Raw genomic sequence first — 16,909 nt, forward strand, 5'->3', positions numbered from 1 at the left:
GTCGCATTTCCTCACTCTTTCTGAAGATTAAGGGCAGAGGAGGTCTCACCTTGTTTAGCCCTGTGAGACTAATTGTGATTTTTGATTATGGGCTATACAAAAATGTGATTTGACTGACGCTGACCTATGGGTCAGTCTTAATCGAGAGAGAAATAAAGAGAGAGAGAGGTTTGAAGTAAGTTATCATAGAATTCATGTTGTTCTGAAACCAAATTTCTCCAAGCTGTTGAACAGGTAGTCTCAGTATTCTCTGTTGCATCTGTGGAGAGAAGGCACTCTCAGTGTCTTTATCAGGGGAGTGAAATGTTGAACATTTGCTGGATATAAAAGTGTTTTTAAGCATGTTAGACATTGGGATTGCATAGTAAAAAGGTAGCATACATGTCAGAACTTTAACCGTATTTAAGTGATCAGAATTTAATAGAGATATAGAGATATTGGATTGCATCACATGTATTTAAAATTGTCATATCTTGCAGCAATCTTATACAGGCCTGACTAAATCCCCTCCCAAAAAACAATACAAAAAACTTTAAGGTCTTAAGTGGTCATCAACAGCAGAAAGGTGCTTTGTGCTGACTTTATTTCATATTTCATATTTCTGTGCAATATGTGTAATCCATTGACTGTATAGGTGTAAAAGAGTGTGACCCTTTAAATATATAGAGGACGGAAGACGGAAGTATGATGACGTACAGGAGAGTGGACCAATGGGATGTAGAGTGCTGCAGAGCGCTCCACATTGACTGAAGTCTAGGTTGTGATTTTATCATCAGTGTTTTACCATCAGCTTCATCAGCGCAGGTTTGTATGTGCGAGCGTGTGCGCGTGATCAGTTCATCTCATACACTATGGTCCATCTATTTGCGTGTGTGTGCATCTATGTGTGTGTGTGTGTGTGTTGTGGGCGGAACACCACACTACAAACAGTGCTAACTCAGCTAGCCACAGCTAAGGTAAAGTAACCACCGCCAGCTCGTTGCTTAAATTATACATTTTTTAACAAACTCAACCAGTAAAGACTATAGTTGTGTTGTTGATACACATTTATTACAGTTTAACTATTGGCGTTTCACCCGTCGTTAGAACTACGGAAGCCCTTAGGTTCGTACCATGGTTACTTCCATGTACACTTATTTACCACACGTCAAACTGCGACTTGAACATGTGTAGGAAAACAAAACGCTAATATGTGAAGTTTAGTAGTTGCTAGCACGTATTCTCTAGTCAAGCTCCAGGTCACCATCTCCATTAACATGAGATTATAGCTGTACGGTTCTTGAACTTTATTTTAACCATATATTCGCTTTTATATGTCGTTGCATAGTTGGTTTAACTACAAGCACAGTTTGCAAAATCTTTCCAACGCATGTGTGTTGTTTCTCAGAACTAAAACTGTTGCACAACCCAGTAACTCACTAAATATCTTTGTGGGAGTGAGTGGGGAAACTCCCAGTCTGCAGTATCCGGCCGGATGCAGATGGAGTTGGGCCTGTAGTCGCACTGTGTTGAGCTGTTTGTGGGTAAGGTTTGTTAAACAACCTGGTGCATGTATCTGCTCAGTGTTACTAAACTACTTTACTTTGTATTCACTGCTACATACTAGTATTGTGCTACTGACTATACTAGCGAAAAAACTATTTATAAGGATAAACCACAAAACACGCATCTAATTGAAATAGATTGATGATGAAACAGAATCCCACCGTCAGTTCTGACTGGTCTCAGGTCGGGCTAAATCAGTCTGTGAAAATAAAACAATGCAGGTATCACGATTCAAGGCTTTTTAACCTGAAATGTTTTAGGTTATCTGAGAAACTAAGAACACAAATAAACATTTAGGTAGGTCAAATTTCTGAGGAATACTATGCAACATTTTGACAGACTCAGTCAAAATGTCAAAGTATAGATTTTTTTGAATTGCCATTGGTGTCATTTTGCAAATCAAAATATTGATTTCTGTAATAAATGTTAAGATAATAATTCAAAGAAACTTGGTGGAGCCTTTCAGGCGTGATCGTTTTACTGCCATTTGGACAGGTTTTAACTATATGATTAGAAAACATGTCATGGTATAAGCCAGTTATATCAAAATACAAGGTAAAAATACACAAGAAATAGATACAAATGTGCAAGGTGCAGCAGAAGCCCAACGCAAACTGAAAATATGACAAAAGGCAATGTTATACAATGATGTATAATAACGTTATCATTGATTCATGCATGTATCTCACAAATGTGGTACTAGCAGGGAAGTCAAACCGCTGTGTGTGAATTGTATGCTACATTATTTTCCCATCACACACTGTCAGGGTGTAATTTAAAGCCTTTTTCTCTGCCCGTACAGTTTCCTCTTTGAACATTGAGCCCTGTTCATTCAAGAGCGTGCTGCAGACAAATTCAGCGAGATGGAGGAAGAGACCCAGTCTTTCTTGGGGAGGTTTGTGGACGAGTTCCCAGCTGCTCTGGAGGACGACAGTCCACTGCCTGTCAGCCCTCTGAGTCGCAAAGTCTCTCTGGAGGAGCTGCATGGAGAGAGCCTGGAGCTGGGCCTGAGGCTGCTGACTGCCAGGTATGACTGGAAGGAGGAGCAGCACCTCAAGCGCCGGCTGTTGACCAAATAACTGACTGCTCTTGTTGCGGCCTTTGATTCTGATTCCTTGTTTAATTTGTTTAACTGGCCATATTTTACTACAAAGCCACGTATATCTCCTTTGTGTGTGTGGGATAATTCTTTTTCAATTTCCTAATTTTCCTTTTAATTAATTGGCTGCATCTCAACAATTAGGTAGATATCTGATTAAAATATCCAATAAGTAAGATCAGTGTAAAAAAGGAGCAGTGGCATTGAAATGTTCCTGAATTGTAATGATCATAAGAATAGCAGTCTCCCTTCCATGTAACCTGCATGGATGAAATTATAAATAGCCTGAAAAACACAATATGAACCAATGCACCATTGAGCTTTAGGAAACAGGCAGCAGAATTCTTTGATTAATAATGAAATCAATGAGAAAATGTATTCACTGTGACAAGAAGTGCAGACAACCCTTGTTTTTACTGTAAACATTAATTCTGCAACTGTAGATTCACTTTTAAAATCCATAGATTCTGCAGCGATTGAGAGAAATGACATCATCCTTTTTTCTTCATTTCATTATTTTCCGGTTTCTGTGGAGCAAATGGAAACTACTGCAAGAAACATCATGTCTAAGTACAGTAATATATATATATACTAGACAGTTATATTTCATAATGACAAAAAACATCACATCGAAGGGCTTTTGGATGTAGAGAAGACTGATGTGTTTATTTAAAACTCTTTAATAGGTTTCCATCCTTTCACAGCCCGTTACAGTCTAGTTTTTACATCACTGGCACAGTTGTGAGTTTAAAAAGAAGTTTCATTCATACAACATCGTATTTTCAGTTTCATAGTTTTATTATATTGTGTCAGTGTAGTGTGTGTGTACTTGCACAGACATCTCTGTGCGTAGATGTACAACCGTGTGTGTGTCTGCATTCTGCTCATTCCTGACAGATCTGTTCTTGCCCTGCTAATTCAGGCTGTGTTGTTGACAGGGTGGAGTAATAGTTGCTGATACAGTTTAAAACTGCAACCAGGCTTAGCTGTTGTCTGGGTTCTGGGGCTACTGTGTAGTTTGGAAGTTTGTTTTTCCAGTGTTGTGAATCTCTGGGCATCTTACAGTAAACAGAGGGGCTAACTTGACCATAAATGACCCAAAACATAGAGGATAACTGTTTTTCAATTTTTTTTCTTTTCATATTGAAGATAATAGAGAAAACTGGTCTCATCTTTGGTTTTATTATTACGTCTGCTTTTGTGTGCAAGTTGTCGGAGATCATTAGTCCCCCTTATTCATAGTCATATTCTTGCAATGGAGAGTCTTGACCTAGTGTTGCTTTTTCCATTTGTTTTTGTTTGTTCGTCTCTAAACTCATGTTGATGTGTCAGCTCTGGCTGTACAGTTGTGTACTTGGCTTTATATCTTGACAAAGAACACAATATGTGCTCCTCCTGGTGTTTGTTGTTTCAGGGGTGCTCCTGCAGTCCTCAGCGCCTTCCTGTGCCAGGCAGCGTTTTCTCAGCTGCTGCGGGAGGACCTTTCACGTTTCCACTGCCCAGAGGAAACCGAGGCCAACCAGGAAGAAGAACACAAAGCAGTCTGTGAGTTTTATTTTATTACCCTCACCAAGGAAGTTTTCTTTTTGTCTGTGTTAGTTTGTAAGTCATGATTGTGCAAAAAATACTCATTTGATTTCCCAATATTTTTGTGGAGGGACATGACTCAAGGAAACATTTTACATAAGTGGGGGAATTTGTTTTTTGTTTTTTTAATATTAACACAAAGTTAGAGATCTCTTATGTTATTAAGAGATCCGTAAAAAAAAAGTATTACTATGAAAATGTGGCAGGACAAATCTGAATATGTCAAGCTGCCAAAAGTCTAAATAATGAATGGAATACACTGCTTTGACATGGTCAGATGGTGCATTAGCCTTGGTGGAGGTATGCACTCTCTGTTCTGAGTTCTATTCAAGTTGCTCATTTTGCTGACGTTAAAGCTTTGTTTGTAAAATTTAGTGACATCTAGTGGTGAAGTTGCATGATACAGCTGAATGCTTCTCAACTCAACCCTCCCCTTCCAAACATGAAGAGAACCAGTTGCAGCCTTCAGTTGTCATAAAAACGCAAAAGACGTTGCGTTTATCCAGTCTATTAGTTCATATTCAATTTCTGCCAATGGATCCCTTTCACATAAATCTAACACCCTGAACTTTTAAATGATTGTGTCATATTTGGGTCCAGCTGGACAATATAAGTGCAAAATGTATTATTTTTTGTAGAATTTTTTTAGTCCCCACTCACAAAATGTATCAGCTCCTCAGCTGTTGAATGCTCCGATGTGTTCTTCAGCCAATGTCCCGCTTTTTCGGTCTGCTGAGAAGAACTGCAGCATTAGTGAAAATCTCTATGTCCCATAGACATTCTATGAGTCGGGATGTCTTCTATGAACAGCTGGACGTTTTCATTCTCTATCTTCTGTCATGTATTGTGCTGTATTTACCAACAGCAAAAAGTAAGAACCCAAAGTAAGAACCCAGAGACTGTGATTTATGTCTTGTTTATGTCTGTTTTATCTGATCGTCAGTACTTCAGTCAGAGGCAGTCCAACGCCTCTTCCTGAATAAGGTGATAGATGTAGCTCTGGCATGGCATCAAAACATCCCCAAGCCTTCCCCGTCATCTTCCCAGTTCCACCCCTGCTCTGTTCATGCCATCAAGAACACAAGGAGAAAGATGGAGGACAAACATTTGGCCTTAGCTGAGTTCAACCAGCTCTTCGGAATCCAGGTACAAGACTTTGATTGCAACACCAAACATTTCTTGTCACTGGATTTCTTTTTCTATTTCTCCTGTTTTTTAGTGATTGAAAAATTTGAATAATACAGAAATAAAATGGCTTTATGATTGAACTTTGCAATAGAAAGGGTCTACCTGTACCGTATTTTTGCTGACTATCCCTTGCATTATATCTAATAATGCTTCATATATTTAGGTGTCTAAGGTAAAAGGTTATGTAACACATTACATCTTGATAAAAGATAAATGTATTGAAATTGTCTTAAGTTAAAAAAAGATGTTTTCATCCAAATTTTTCTAAATATACACATACACATTGATTCAAAAGATTTCTACATGTAGAAACATGAAAAAATATTTGTAAACATACAATTATTTGACCTTTATCAATTTTTAGCTTTCTCTGCTCCTTTCCCATCACTTATTCCACCTCACATGACATCATCCAGAGCATAAAGCATGATGACGCAGATGACAGAGGTCTTGGCAAGGGGAAAGAGTGTTCTACCTTTTTTTGTGCAAACAACAGTCTTTGCTCACGGGATGTCCGTTTTCACAATAAACATATATCTCTTTCTCTCTCCACACCATGGCATAGGATGGAGTGGAGCGTGCCTACTACGCCGTTTTTGATGGACATGGAGGGGTAGACGCTGCCACCTACACAGCAACCCACCTCCATGTTGCCCTGAGTAAACAGGAAATGCTACAGAGCGACGCAGCCACTGCCTTTAAAACTGCCTTCAAACACACAGATGACATGTTCAGAGACAAAGCCAAGAGAGAGGTACTGTCGTAGCACTGATTACACCCTGAATACTAAATTAAATGTTATTATGATATAGACACATTTTAATCAATAGTTTTTGAAAAATGTAATTCTGTCATTATCTACTCACCACTATGCCAATAGAGGGGTGGGTGAGGTGTTTGAGTCCATAAAACACTTTGGAGTTTCAGGGGTAAACAGTGTTTCAGCAAAGGCGACCTCTTCTTCAGATGTAATAAAACAGAAAAAAGCACAACATGCCTTCATGCTGCTGGTGTGGCTGGACTTGTACCGGCTTTGTGGGACTGAGAGACGAGTGTGATTCCATGATGACATCATACGCGAGAGGAAGTCAGATTACGAGACGTTTCAATAACATATTTCTTAGAATGGACTGAGTGAAAAAGTCCACAGAGTGACTGTTTTCATACTTTGAGGGTCCCTACTGACCCCCTTCAAGTAATTACAGATAGTTAAAGCCCAGAAAATGTATTTTACACAATATGGGCCCTTTAACGGTTTTGTGAACTCAAACACTTCACTCACCCCTCTGTATACTGTTAAGTAGTTAATGTGGGAATTTTCCTTTGTTGGTGAATGTAACAAATTAGATAGTTAAGGTACAATTTGAGTCACACATTTCAACTCTGTGTTGATCGTGAATAAAAATTCTAAATAGAACCACTATATTCATTTTAAGGCTTTTGGATGAAATTCTTTTAAATTTCCATTTACCTTTTATGATTCTAACGACCAATCATATTCCATTTCGCAATTAGATTTTGTATGTGGATTGATCTTTAATCATTTCTAGTTTTTACGTCATATTTGCCTTAATAAACATTTATTTTTTAAATTGAATTCTACTTAAAGATATGTGAACTCTGTGTAGCACCTAAACATTAAAATCAAGGCCAGCAGGTTTTCCCAGTGTGCATTGCTGCAGAGAACCTCAGGCTGATTAGTATCCTGTGTGTTTTCAGCGTCTGCGGAGCGGCACTACAGGCGTGGTGGTGCTGATCCAAGGTCAAGAGCTGACTGTGGCCTGGCTGGGAGACTCTCAAGCAATGCTGGTCCGAAAGGGTGAAGCTGTTACACTCATGGAACCCCATAAACCAGAGAGAGAAGTAAGGATACAGCAGGTCCATAACAACTAAGATATGAGTGTTCATGTAAAGGGTGGTGGAGCAGGCAGAGGCAGGAAGTTACGCATTAATCAGTTGCGAAGAAAGAGTATTGTTGTTTAAAGCACATTGCCACCGGTGTTGGCCCATATTTGGAATCACCTTTTCTTTTCAAGTTAACATCTTTGTGTTTTCTACGTAAATGGATCCTTTCTTCCATCCTTAAATATTTATATTGTTTTTGTTTGTTTTTGTCAGTATCCTTGAAATGCCACAAACATGCCCGTTCACTTGTGGCTGAATCTGTATCTGCTGTACTCTCACAAGGGCTCATTTAGACATTATAACATTCTACTTGGAGGCTGGAAGGAGGAACTCTGGAATGACTCTGACGCCGTGATTTATGTTCTCTTATACAGACCCTCCGGTAAACTGTCTCTTATTTCCCCCGCTCTGTCCAGGATGAGAAACAAAGAATTGAGGATCTTGGCGGCTGTGTCACCTTCATGGGTTGCTGGCGTGTTAATGGCACCTATGCCGTTTCGAGAGCAATCGGTAAGTCAGTCACAACCAGCAGGATCTGAAAATTAGTGCTGATACAAAGAGGGTCTTTGTTTTTCTCAGCCTTACTGCAGGGTGTCTCTTGTATATTAGAGGGGTATTTAGTTTATTTGTTCACAACATTAGTCTACCTAACAGTACCGACCATATATATTCAAACAAAAGTACACATTTTATGTTCATCTGGCTCAATGCTTCAGCACATTCAGTTTGACAAAGATAATGGATACAAGTTGCCAGGTCTCAGCTTTAATTTGATTAGGTTTACATCATTATAGAAAGAACTGCATAAGAGTAGCCATTTTGTGACCGAGTTCACTGACATTTGCCAGTAACCAACGACAGCCCCCAAGACACACACGCTGATCGTGAGTGCCCTCTGCTGGACAAACTACTGCAGATAGTCTGCTTCTAGAATGATGTAAATTTGAATGGGTCCGTACAGGTCGAATACAAACTTTTCAACCTATGCTCTCTATATTATGATGTCCAGGAAACCATATATTAGGAGTGTATTAAGTCTGCAACACCTGTGATAATTTTTTTGCAGTGAGGCAGAGAATATCCTCACTTATGGCTGCACTGTACTGAAGGTTAAGGGGCAAGGTATTCATTTGGTTGCAATATTCATTGGTCTGTATCCTCTCAAAATTGTACATCATTTATAAATAAAATAAAAAAGACTTGTTGATAAGATGATTTGTGGAGGATAACGGTCTATTTATCTTTTTAAAGACTCTGGTTTAGACTATTGTTTTACACAGCTGACATTGTTTAGTCACAACACTAAACATGGTTGTGACTAAACAATGTTTGTATGAATTAGACAATTAATCTAAAAAGTCCATAGTTTATTGCCTAATAAAAAAAATAGGTATTAATGTCCCCTTGGCCACTATTACCATAACTGACATGTTCAACAATTACCTGTGATTTAATAAAGAGACCCTAAGGTCTGGACTCAATCCGCTTGATGATTTCCTGTACTAACCACACATTCATACCTTTCCTCCAGGTGACTTTGACCAGAAGCCTTATGTGTCTGGAGATGCCGACTCCTCAATGGTCCAGCTGTTTGGTGATGAGGACTACGTGTTACTGGCGTGTGATGGCTTCTTTGATACAGTCAAACCTTCAGCAGTCCCAGATCTGGTCTTGGACGCACTTCAGCAACTTGGTGACCCTGAAGGAGGAGACACTCAACAGAAACAGTCTGAGGAGATTATTGGGCTGAGAGTCGCTCAACATTTGGTAAGTCATGCTAAGGCAGCTGGCTCGAGTGATAATATAACAGTGATGGTGGTGTTCCTGCGTCCACCAAAGCAGTTGCTATCTCAAGACCCTGCTACAGGAACTGCACAAGCTACTGCGGACTCCACTTCCCAAGATGCTCGACAGCAGTGAAGGAGGGAATCTGCTGTCCAGACACCACTTTGCTAAGCTACTGCCTGAATCAGTATATCTCAGCCTTTTTTCAGTCCCCGGCTCCTGACAGACAGGAGGTCGTCACACTATGTTGTTACTACTTTGCAAAATAGCAGATTCAAGTATTACTAAACCAGACCACATGGTCACAACGGTCTGATGGATGGAAGGCTACAGGAACCTGTACAGCTACCTGTAATGGAACAGGACGTACTGAGTCCCCAGACATGTTCTCACAATAGAGATGTGCATTTTTTATCTCATCAGTAACCAGTGCTCATGAGTAACCATTAACTGACAAGAAACAACTTTTACAAGGATACATTTTTACATATGCAAACAACAGCCTAAACAATAAACTAGACCAATATTTCTACAGTTTTTCCCAATGAGTAAGTTACCTAGACTCCATCAAAAGCATCAGGATAAGTCCTGCCGCCTAAAGGCAGGCACATGCTTCTGCAACTGCGTCTGCGGCTTTTCACGCAGCTGTGTCGAAGGACTCGTTTTAATTTATGCTTCTCTAACGTGTTGCGCGTATGCAACGGAATTCGCCTTAGAGACGCCTTTTTTGTGTGTGGCAGTCGTCGTCGACTGTTTATTTACATCGCCACGGCAGCTCCTCATAGCCTTCTTCTGGCGGACAAATCCGCCAGTCAGTGACGGGTTATACAAGTGGTCATACTTTCGGATTTCTTCTGCCAAAAAATTGGGCGACGCACGTAAGGGCCCCGTAAGGGGCCTGCAAGGGCTCTTGCGCTTGCGGGCTTCTGAAAACGCAGAAGCATGCGCCGGCCTTTAGTGTGTCGGTAGACCTTTAAACATCCATTCAGTTTATACCATCGTTGGATGTCTGGCCAACCTAATATAGGTTCTAAATGCTGCTTTGGTGATTATGAAAGTAAACTGCTGCATATACAGTTTGCAATTAGAATAATCAACCCCCAAAAACAAGGGCTTTATATATTTGTGGGCCTTTAGCTGTTTAGTTTCATAAGAGATACAATTAATATGCATATTGCAAGTATTGAGTCTTTGTTTCTGTTATGGCACTTTTGCCTCTGATGGAAAACTGTACTTTAGCAGACGTGTGATTATGACATGAAAGGCCAAGATGATTTCAATTTTTAAGCTGAACACTGAAATGTGAAATTTAACCACTAGAGAATACTTAATACTGTGTCTGCATTGAAAGATTTTAATGTGAAAACCGTTTATCTGAATGTGTGGTTTGAATTGAGCTCTTTTTAAATTACATTATTTCTAACTTAAAGGTTTTTTTCAGCTTCACAAATTCACATAGAAGTTCCAGTTTCCCAAATTTTCAGTCACTCATCTAAACTTTTGTAAGAGACAAAAGTCTAATTTCACAACAGTGGCAGATTTAACTTCAATTTTTTTCAAAAGTTTATGAAGTAATGTCTCCTTTCTATCAGATAGGTAGCCAGAAACAGATTTTTATTATTCGCAGCTAATTAAGCTAAGCTTCATTAGTCCATCGGAAATGATATCGATCTTCTTCCACAAATGTCTGTCTGTATGTGGGACACATATTTTTCTAAAACTACATTTTATCATTTTCAAAGTTGGTTTGTGTATTGTAGATTGTCTGAGGAATTGCAGTGCTGAGTGTGTACAATTTGAACACATGATACATTCAATATTAATAAAATGTGTATAAAAAGGCGACGAGCGCTCTGTATCAGTCAGTGGGGCAGTGTGCCTTCTGTCTTAGGACTGAGTTGAATCATCATCTTCATCTTTAGATAATTTACAGCAGTAATGAAGCAATTTTAGTTTCATTTAATGAAAATCATGAACTATATTGCACATGAGTCAGGTCGGATGAACCTGGCACTACATTAGTTTTGCAAAAATACTGTGTCTAAGGCTAATGGCTGAGCGTCTTCATGAACTACAGGTCAATGTATGTAGCATTGGTCTTTATAAGTTTTGTTACACAAACTTTTTGGGACCAGCCTCACATAGCAGGACATGCTACACGCTAGCTACTTCTTCAGATACCAAACCAGATACCATGATTTCGATAATTTCTGTATGATGAAGGGTTTCAGCAAGTTCAATTCAAATCACACATGTGGATGGTTTTTAACTAAGGTAATGAACTCATTATTTCCTTGCTTCAGTATTCTCTGTGGCAGATTTCAAATACTCTTAATGTCTGTTACCTTTATTTGAACTGTTATTATTTTTTGTCAAACTTAAGTTCTCATCTACCACATCTTGTACAGTGTGTTTTCTAAGACTCAGTATTACATGCAGTGTTTGGAAATGACCAGGTGTCAAATAACGATGTAAAGAAGTCTCAGTGAGATTTTTTTTTTTTTTTTTTTAATTTTATTTGGACATGGACATGACAATGTCATTGGACGAACCAGATGCATTGTTTATACAGTGTATTAGCATAAATGCTAATACACTGTATAAAGAGAATCACAGTAGACATATTAATTAAAGTAACACTGTGTATAACATACCAAAAACAGAAGAGTGTAGTTGTATAAACATAAACCGTAATAGTAGAAACTTTTAACGATTGCAGATGGAAAACTGTATCAGTGAAATGTAACATCTCACTCAAGCGTTTTAGCTTTTAAAATCATGACATTTTCTAACTCCCATTTGCAGTGGGAAGTGATTTCTCACAAATAACCTTAACTGTGCTGCAGTGGATTACATCCACATTCATTTTAATAACTAACGCCAAACAGTATGACAATTAAGAATATTACACTGTGCACCTAGCAGAAAATGACTTGGATTAAGTCAGTAAACAGACTGTAATGAAAAGGTGTTTATGAGATGTTTTCAATCTCCAACCTGCTGGTTCTGTGCTTTATATAGGAAAAAGATAATACAGGGATAATGGAATATCTGCTTAAGCTTGTCTGGCTGATGTGTGTTGCTTCTTTAACTGGATCACAAACTCTGACAGTATTTCTAACGCATTAAAATGTTTCCTTTCTTTCTTTTATACATTTTTAACAGATCTTCATATTTTATTGTGAACATTAAGATATCAGCCTGTAATGATTTTGGGATGTATTGATAATGTTTTGCTCACAAGATGGTTAACTGTTTTATATAAGGACTGAATAAAAAGCTATGAGTTTAATATATTTTGAGGATGTGTATGCTACTTATTTAAAGAAAGGTTATGGGTATTATTTATGTCAACTTAGAGCATATAAAGGACTGTTACGCTGTAAAAATATCAGAATGACATCTAGTAATGAGTTGTTTAAGAAGATGACTAGATGATTGTCTGGTCCAGTTGGTGAGAGTCATTTAGTTTGAGAAAAACATTAGAAGATTTGAAAGATTACTTTCAGAATGACATCTGGTAAAAAAATACAACTTTGAAAAACATTAATACCATAACTCAAACACAGGGAGTTTCCTGAAATAAAGCAAACAACTAGGTTTAATTCTAACAAAATGTTTTATGAGAAAAGAAAAGACCCCAGATGCAAGCTATGTGCAAAGTACTGACGATCATCAACGGATCACTACAATGAGCTCCAAGTTGCAACCCACCATGACATCACCCGTTTTGGCACCATCTTTGTTTTTGAAACCAAAAGTAACCATATTAGAGTCTGACTGAGAGCTTGAGGACACTGCACCCACTACCACCTTAATATCTCATGGAGAAATGGGTTTGTGGTCCTGCGGTGGAGGAGAACACTAACCAAACCCTTAGGGATGGTCAGGAATGGTGAGTGGGAGCAAATCCTTGCAGCCAGGTTGTCCAAATACTTTTGGCCATATGTAGTGTTGACCATATATACAGTTGCAATCAGAAATATTCAACCCCCCAAAGATTTTAAGGATTTATCAATTAAAGTAGACAGAATCTTGTTCTTTGAAAAAGAAGAATCTTGTTCTTTGAACAAGATTCTTGTTCTTTGAACAAGATTCTGCTTCGGATGCCTTCTTTATGAGTTGAGTGATAAAGAAAATCAACACGGAAAAAGCATGATGTAGTATTTGTGTGTAGCAGTATATTTTGTTAAGATAGCCATGTCACAATTATTCAACCCCTATATAATATTGTTGTTTTTAAAGCTGTCTTTAAGCTCTACAAAACTCCTCGTAGTGACGCGATGTCCTGCAGGAAAACTTCAACCAGCATCTGAGCACACGGCTCGACAGAAACGCGAATGCAGAACTCTACGACCACAAAGCCAGGAGACGTCACAGAACTGCAAACTGAACAGCAACTCTCTTTTCCTCTTTCCCTCGGACTGGTAACATAATCTGGGCTTAATAATTATACAACGCTAAGCAAGACTTTTTATTTGATCGGTGTGTCTTTATAAGTTTGATATGTGGTGTGATATTGTGGCAACAAGTTATTTTAAAGTAATTGTTAGTTAGGTCCTTCACAGGCCTCCTTTGTAGGTCTCTCTGACTCTTGCATTATCTGATTAACATCTACACAGACACACGCATAGTCTCCACCTAGTTAAACCTACCCCCGAAGAAGGGGGGGCTCTTATCTTAGGGACCATTTTTAAAGCATGCTAATTTACATTCACACACACACACACACTCACACACCTCCTTGTTAGTTAGTTTGATTGTTTAGTAATTTGTGTTTTTATACTTTATTATGTTCATAATAAATGTTCTTCTTTCACAAATGGTCTGTCATTAATATTGCATAAGTGAATCTTGCCAACCGTAACACTGTTAAGACCTCCATAACCTTCATTGTTCATTATATAATCTTTAATGGTAAAATATTGAGATTTCTAATTGAACTAGATCTAAGAGACTGATCTTGATCAATAAATTGGCTATCTTTTTCCTTCTACGAAGGGTGGTGCCCCACGAGAACTTTAACCAATTAAAGTTATGATTTAATATTAATATTTTAAATATTAATGTTTTACATTTTATTTTGATAACCAAATTTATTCAGTGCCTAAAGGCACACCATTCTATGGTAACTCTTTTTAAGCACTATTGCACAACAAAGTACAGGTAGACCATTCAGTGTATTTTATTGTAAATATATGTACAGATTATTTACTTCATATATACAGGTGAAGACAAGTTGAGAACATGAACTGGTGTTTGGCCACTGAGAACATTTGAACACTTATAGTGATAACAAGACAAAGGTAAGGTTCTATTACAACAACAGGGTTTCTGTGTCGTTACATGGTCGTTAGAGCAGAGTCTGTGGGGAGGAGTCTTGTTGAGCTCCTTGTATTTGTTGGATTGGAGGTCGTCGTCATGATCTCTGAACAGCTCTCTTGTTCTCATGCCTGAATCAACAAAAGACACTTAGTTAAAAAGAAATGGAACTGTGAAGCAGCCACAGTGTTGTGGGAGATGCCTGTCCTGCCCCAACACTCTGTCATGTTGTCAGATGTTTGTACAGTCGAGCTGGACTTACTTATATTTGTTTTTTGAGAAGACATTTTCCGATTCTTGACTGTGGATTCACACATTTCTCCTGCTTTCCTATGTTGCTGTCAGAGAAGAACGAGTCGTGTTAAAGAGAACCCAGTGAACGGCACATAAATGTGAAATCATTCAGCTCATCTACTCATAATAACCTATATTTGTTGGCAGAAGATGTTTGGGTGGTGTATGACTGGCTCTGACTTGATCTGCCTGATGAACCCAATGTTGACCTGGCCGATATAACCGTTTAAGCACTTGCATTTTCTGGACCTGCTGTTTGGTAATCCTGTGGGAAGAGGAGACAGGCATTTAAGGTTAAAGGTCAGCTCACACAGACTGTACTGAAGCCTGGTTACAAAAATACATGGCATTGTGCAAGTTAGGATAAAGCTAATGCTATTCCCTCTCTTGTTTCCTTTTTTTACAGATCTAAGGACATATATATTCTTGTTTGCATAATGATATAATTGGCAAAGTATCAAAACTGATTTTTCATTTTTCTGTAACTGAAATAATTAATTCTCTGAGAGTTAATCAACACCAGTGACCCTATGAACATTACACACATTGACATTGTCGGAATAACACACTTTTCGCACAAAGATCAGCCACTTTTGAGCTGCATTACAGGACCGCGGTGGTGGCTTGTGATGGGTCCTCCTGGTGGGCGGCGATGGACGGTGACTGAGGACTGGAGTGGCGTCTGGTCTGGATGGTGGATCGTGGTCTAGAGGTTGCTGAGCATGGACTACTGCTTGGCATGTCATGTTGGGGTTGTCCTTCAGGATGTCTACCCTCATCAATGCTGCTAGAGACTTTGATTATTGATGATGTTGTCCTGCACGTGGCATCTTTTGCACTTCTGTCCGTACTGGGAGAGGGATCCCTCACATGTGGCTCTCTCTGAGGTTTCTACATATTTTTACCCTTTTAAAAGGGTTTTTTGTAGTTTTTCCTTACTCTTGCTGAGGGTTAAGGACAGAGGATGTCACATCCTGTTAAAGCCCTATGAGATGAATTGTAATTTGTGAATATGGGCTATACAAATAAAATTTGATTGATTGATTGATTGATTATACTAGATAAAAAGGAACAGCCAGTGTCTACTATTTGCTGTTCTGCAGGCAAGTCCCCATTCACCACCCAACATGAAACAAATCAGATCACGAACGTGAAGGATTAACAGGACAATAAAATTTTCCAATTACCTTGAGCACAGAGGACAAGCAGGAAGCTGAGGAAGGTAATAGCAGATGAGTTCATAGTTGTGGCTGTAGACAGGTTCTGGCTCTCCCTGCAGTTTCCATCTTCAATCTTTACTGCTGATGACACATAGCACAGGACGTTTCTGTCTTTTATATACTGAGGGGAAACACTCTGCTTCTGCTATGCAACAGTTACTTTGCACCATCACTTTTATTTTCTCTGCCCCTTCCCTTTTCTTCTAGTAATCCTGTTTCCGAGAATCAGAGAGAGCTTTTCTCTGGAAAAAGTTTGGTTCAGAGAACCACTGTAGTTTGCATTATCCGCTGCACATAAAGCTATTCTGTTGTGGGGGGTGACCAGTCACAATGAATATGTATTTGTAAAATGAATAAATTATTTATTTTTCCTCATTATTTTCAATGATGGATGAAAATTTAAAAACAAGCAAGCAAGCAAACAAACAGGGGCGAAAACCTAACTGCCTTGGCGGAGGTTGAAGTCAGCATTGCCTGATTGGGGTATATAACACATGCAGACTTTACATCACTCCTCTTTATATTTTCTGGTTTGGTTGCAAAAAGACGTACATACTGCTGCTTTTAATGTATATTCCTCTCTTTGAGATTAGAAAAATAGTTCAAGTTTAGGGTGGCTGTGGCTGAGGGGTAGAGTGGTCGTCCTCCAACCTGAAGGTCCGCGGTTCGATCCCCAGTCTGATCCATCTGCATGCCGAAGTGTCCTTGGGCAAGATGCTGAACCCTGAATGGCCCCCATAGTATAACAAAAGTGCTGCAAGTAGATGCACTGTATGGGTGAATGTGAATCTGTAGTGTAAAGCGCTTTGGGTGGTCATCAAGACTAGAAAAGCGCTATATAAATACAAATCCTTTTTTTTTTTACCATCAAGTTACATAGGTCAGAAGTTACCTACAACCCAGGTTGGAATTAGTGAGGGACAATGCAGGTAAAATAAACCCACGTCCTCAAGATAAAATCATT

The 16,909-nt window shown here is 38.8% G+C and overlaps 1 protein-coding gene across 2 annotated transcripts; it reads left to right on the plus strand.

Annotated features, from left to right (window-relative positions):
- Positions 1-712: 712 nt before the first annotated feature.
- On the plus strand, positions 713-13,847 carry ppm1f (protein phosphatase, Mg2+/Mn2+ dependent, 1F). 2 transcript variants are annotated; one of them, XM_062384828.1, is made up of 9 exons: positions 713-804; positions 2,348-2,572; positions 4,059-4,189; positions 5,175-5,377; positions 5,985-6,173; positions 7,139-7,282; positions 7,741-7,834; positions 8,856-9,091; positions 13,355-13,847. In XM_062384828.1, exons 2-9 carry the CDS (start codon positions 2,409-2,411, stop codon positions 13,538-13,540), a joined length of 1,347 nt encoding a protein of 448 aa, XP_062240812.1. In that variant the 5' UTR covers positions 713-804; positions 2,348-2,408; the 3' UTR covers positions 13,541-13,847. The 2 variants fall into 2 exon arrangements, with proteins under 2 accessions (XP_062240812.1, XP_062240813.1); XM_062384829.1 differs by lacking the exon at positions 13,355-13,847 and having other exon boundaries at positions 8,856-12,405.
- Positions 13,848-16,909: the final 3,062 nt, after the last annotated feature.

The sequence above is a fragment of the Platichthys flesus genome, chromosome 3, assembly GCF_949316205.1.
Source record: "Platichthys flesus chromosome 3, fPlaFle2.1, whole genome shotgun sequence".
In the NCBI taxonomy this organism is placed as follows: domain Eukaryota; kingdom Metazoa; phylum Chordata; class Actinopteri; order Pleuronectiformes; family Pleuronectidae; genus Platichthys; species Platichthys flesus.

Coding starts and splice junctions, on each gene's coding strand:
- ppm1f (XM_062384828.1), top strand. CDS start 2,409: ATGGAGGAAGAGACCCAGTCTTTCTTGGGGAGGTTTGTGGACGAGTTC. Junction 5,378..5,984: donor ACCAGCTCTTCGGAATCCAG/GTACAAGACTTT, acceptor ACCATGGCATAG/GATGGAGTGGAGCGTGCCTA. Junction 7,283..7,740: donor CCCATAAACCAGAGAGAGAA/GTAAGGATACAG, acceptor CGCTCTGTCCAG/GATGAGAAACAAAGAATTGA.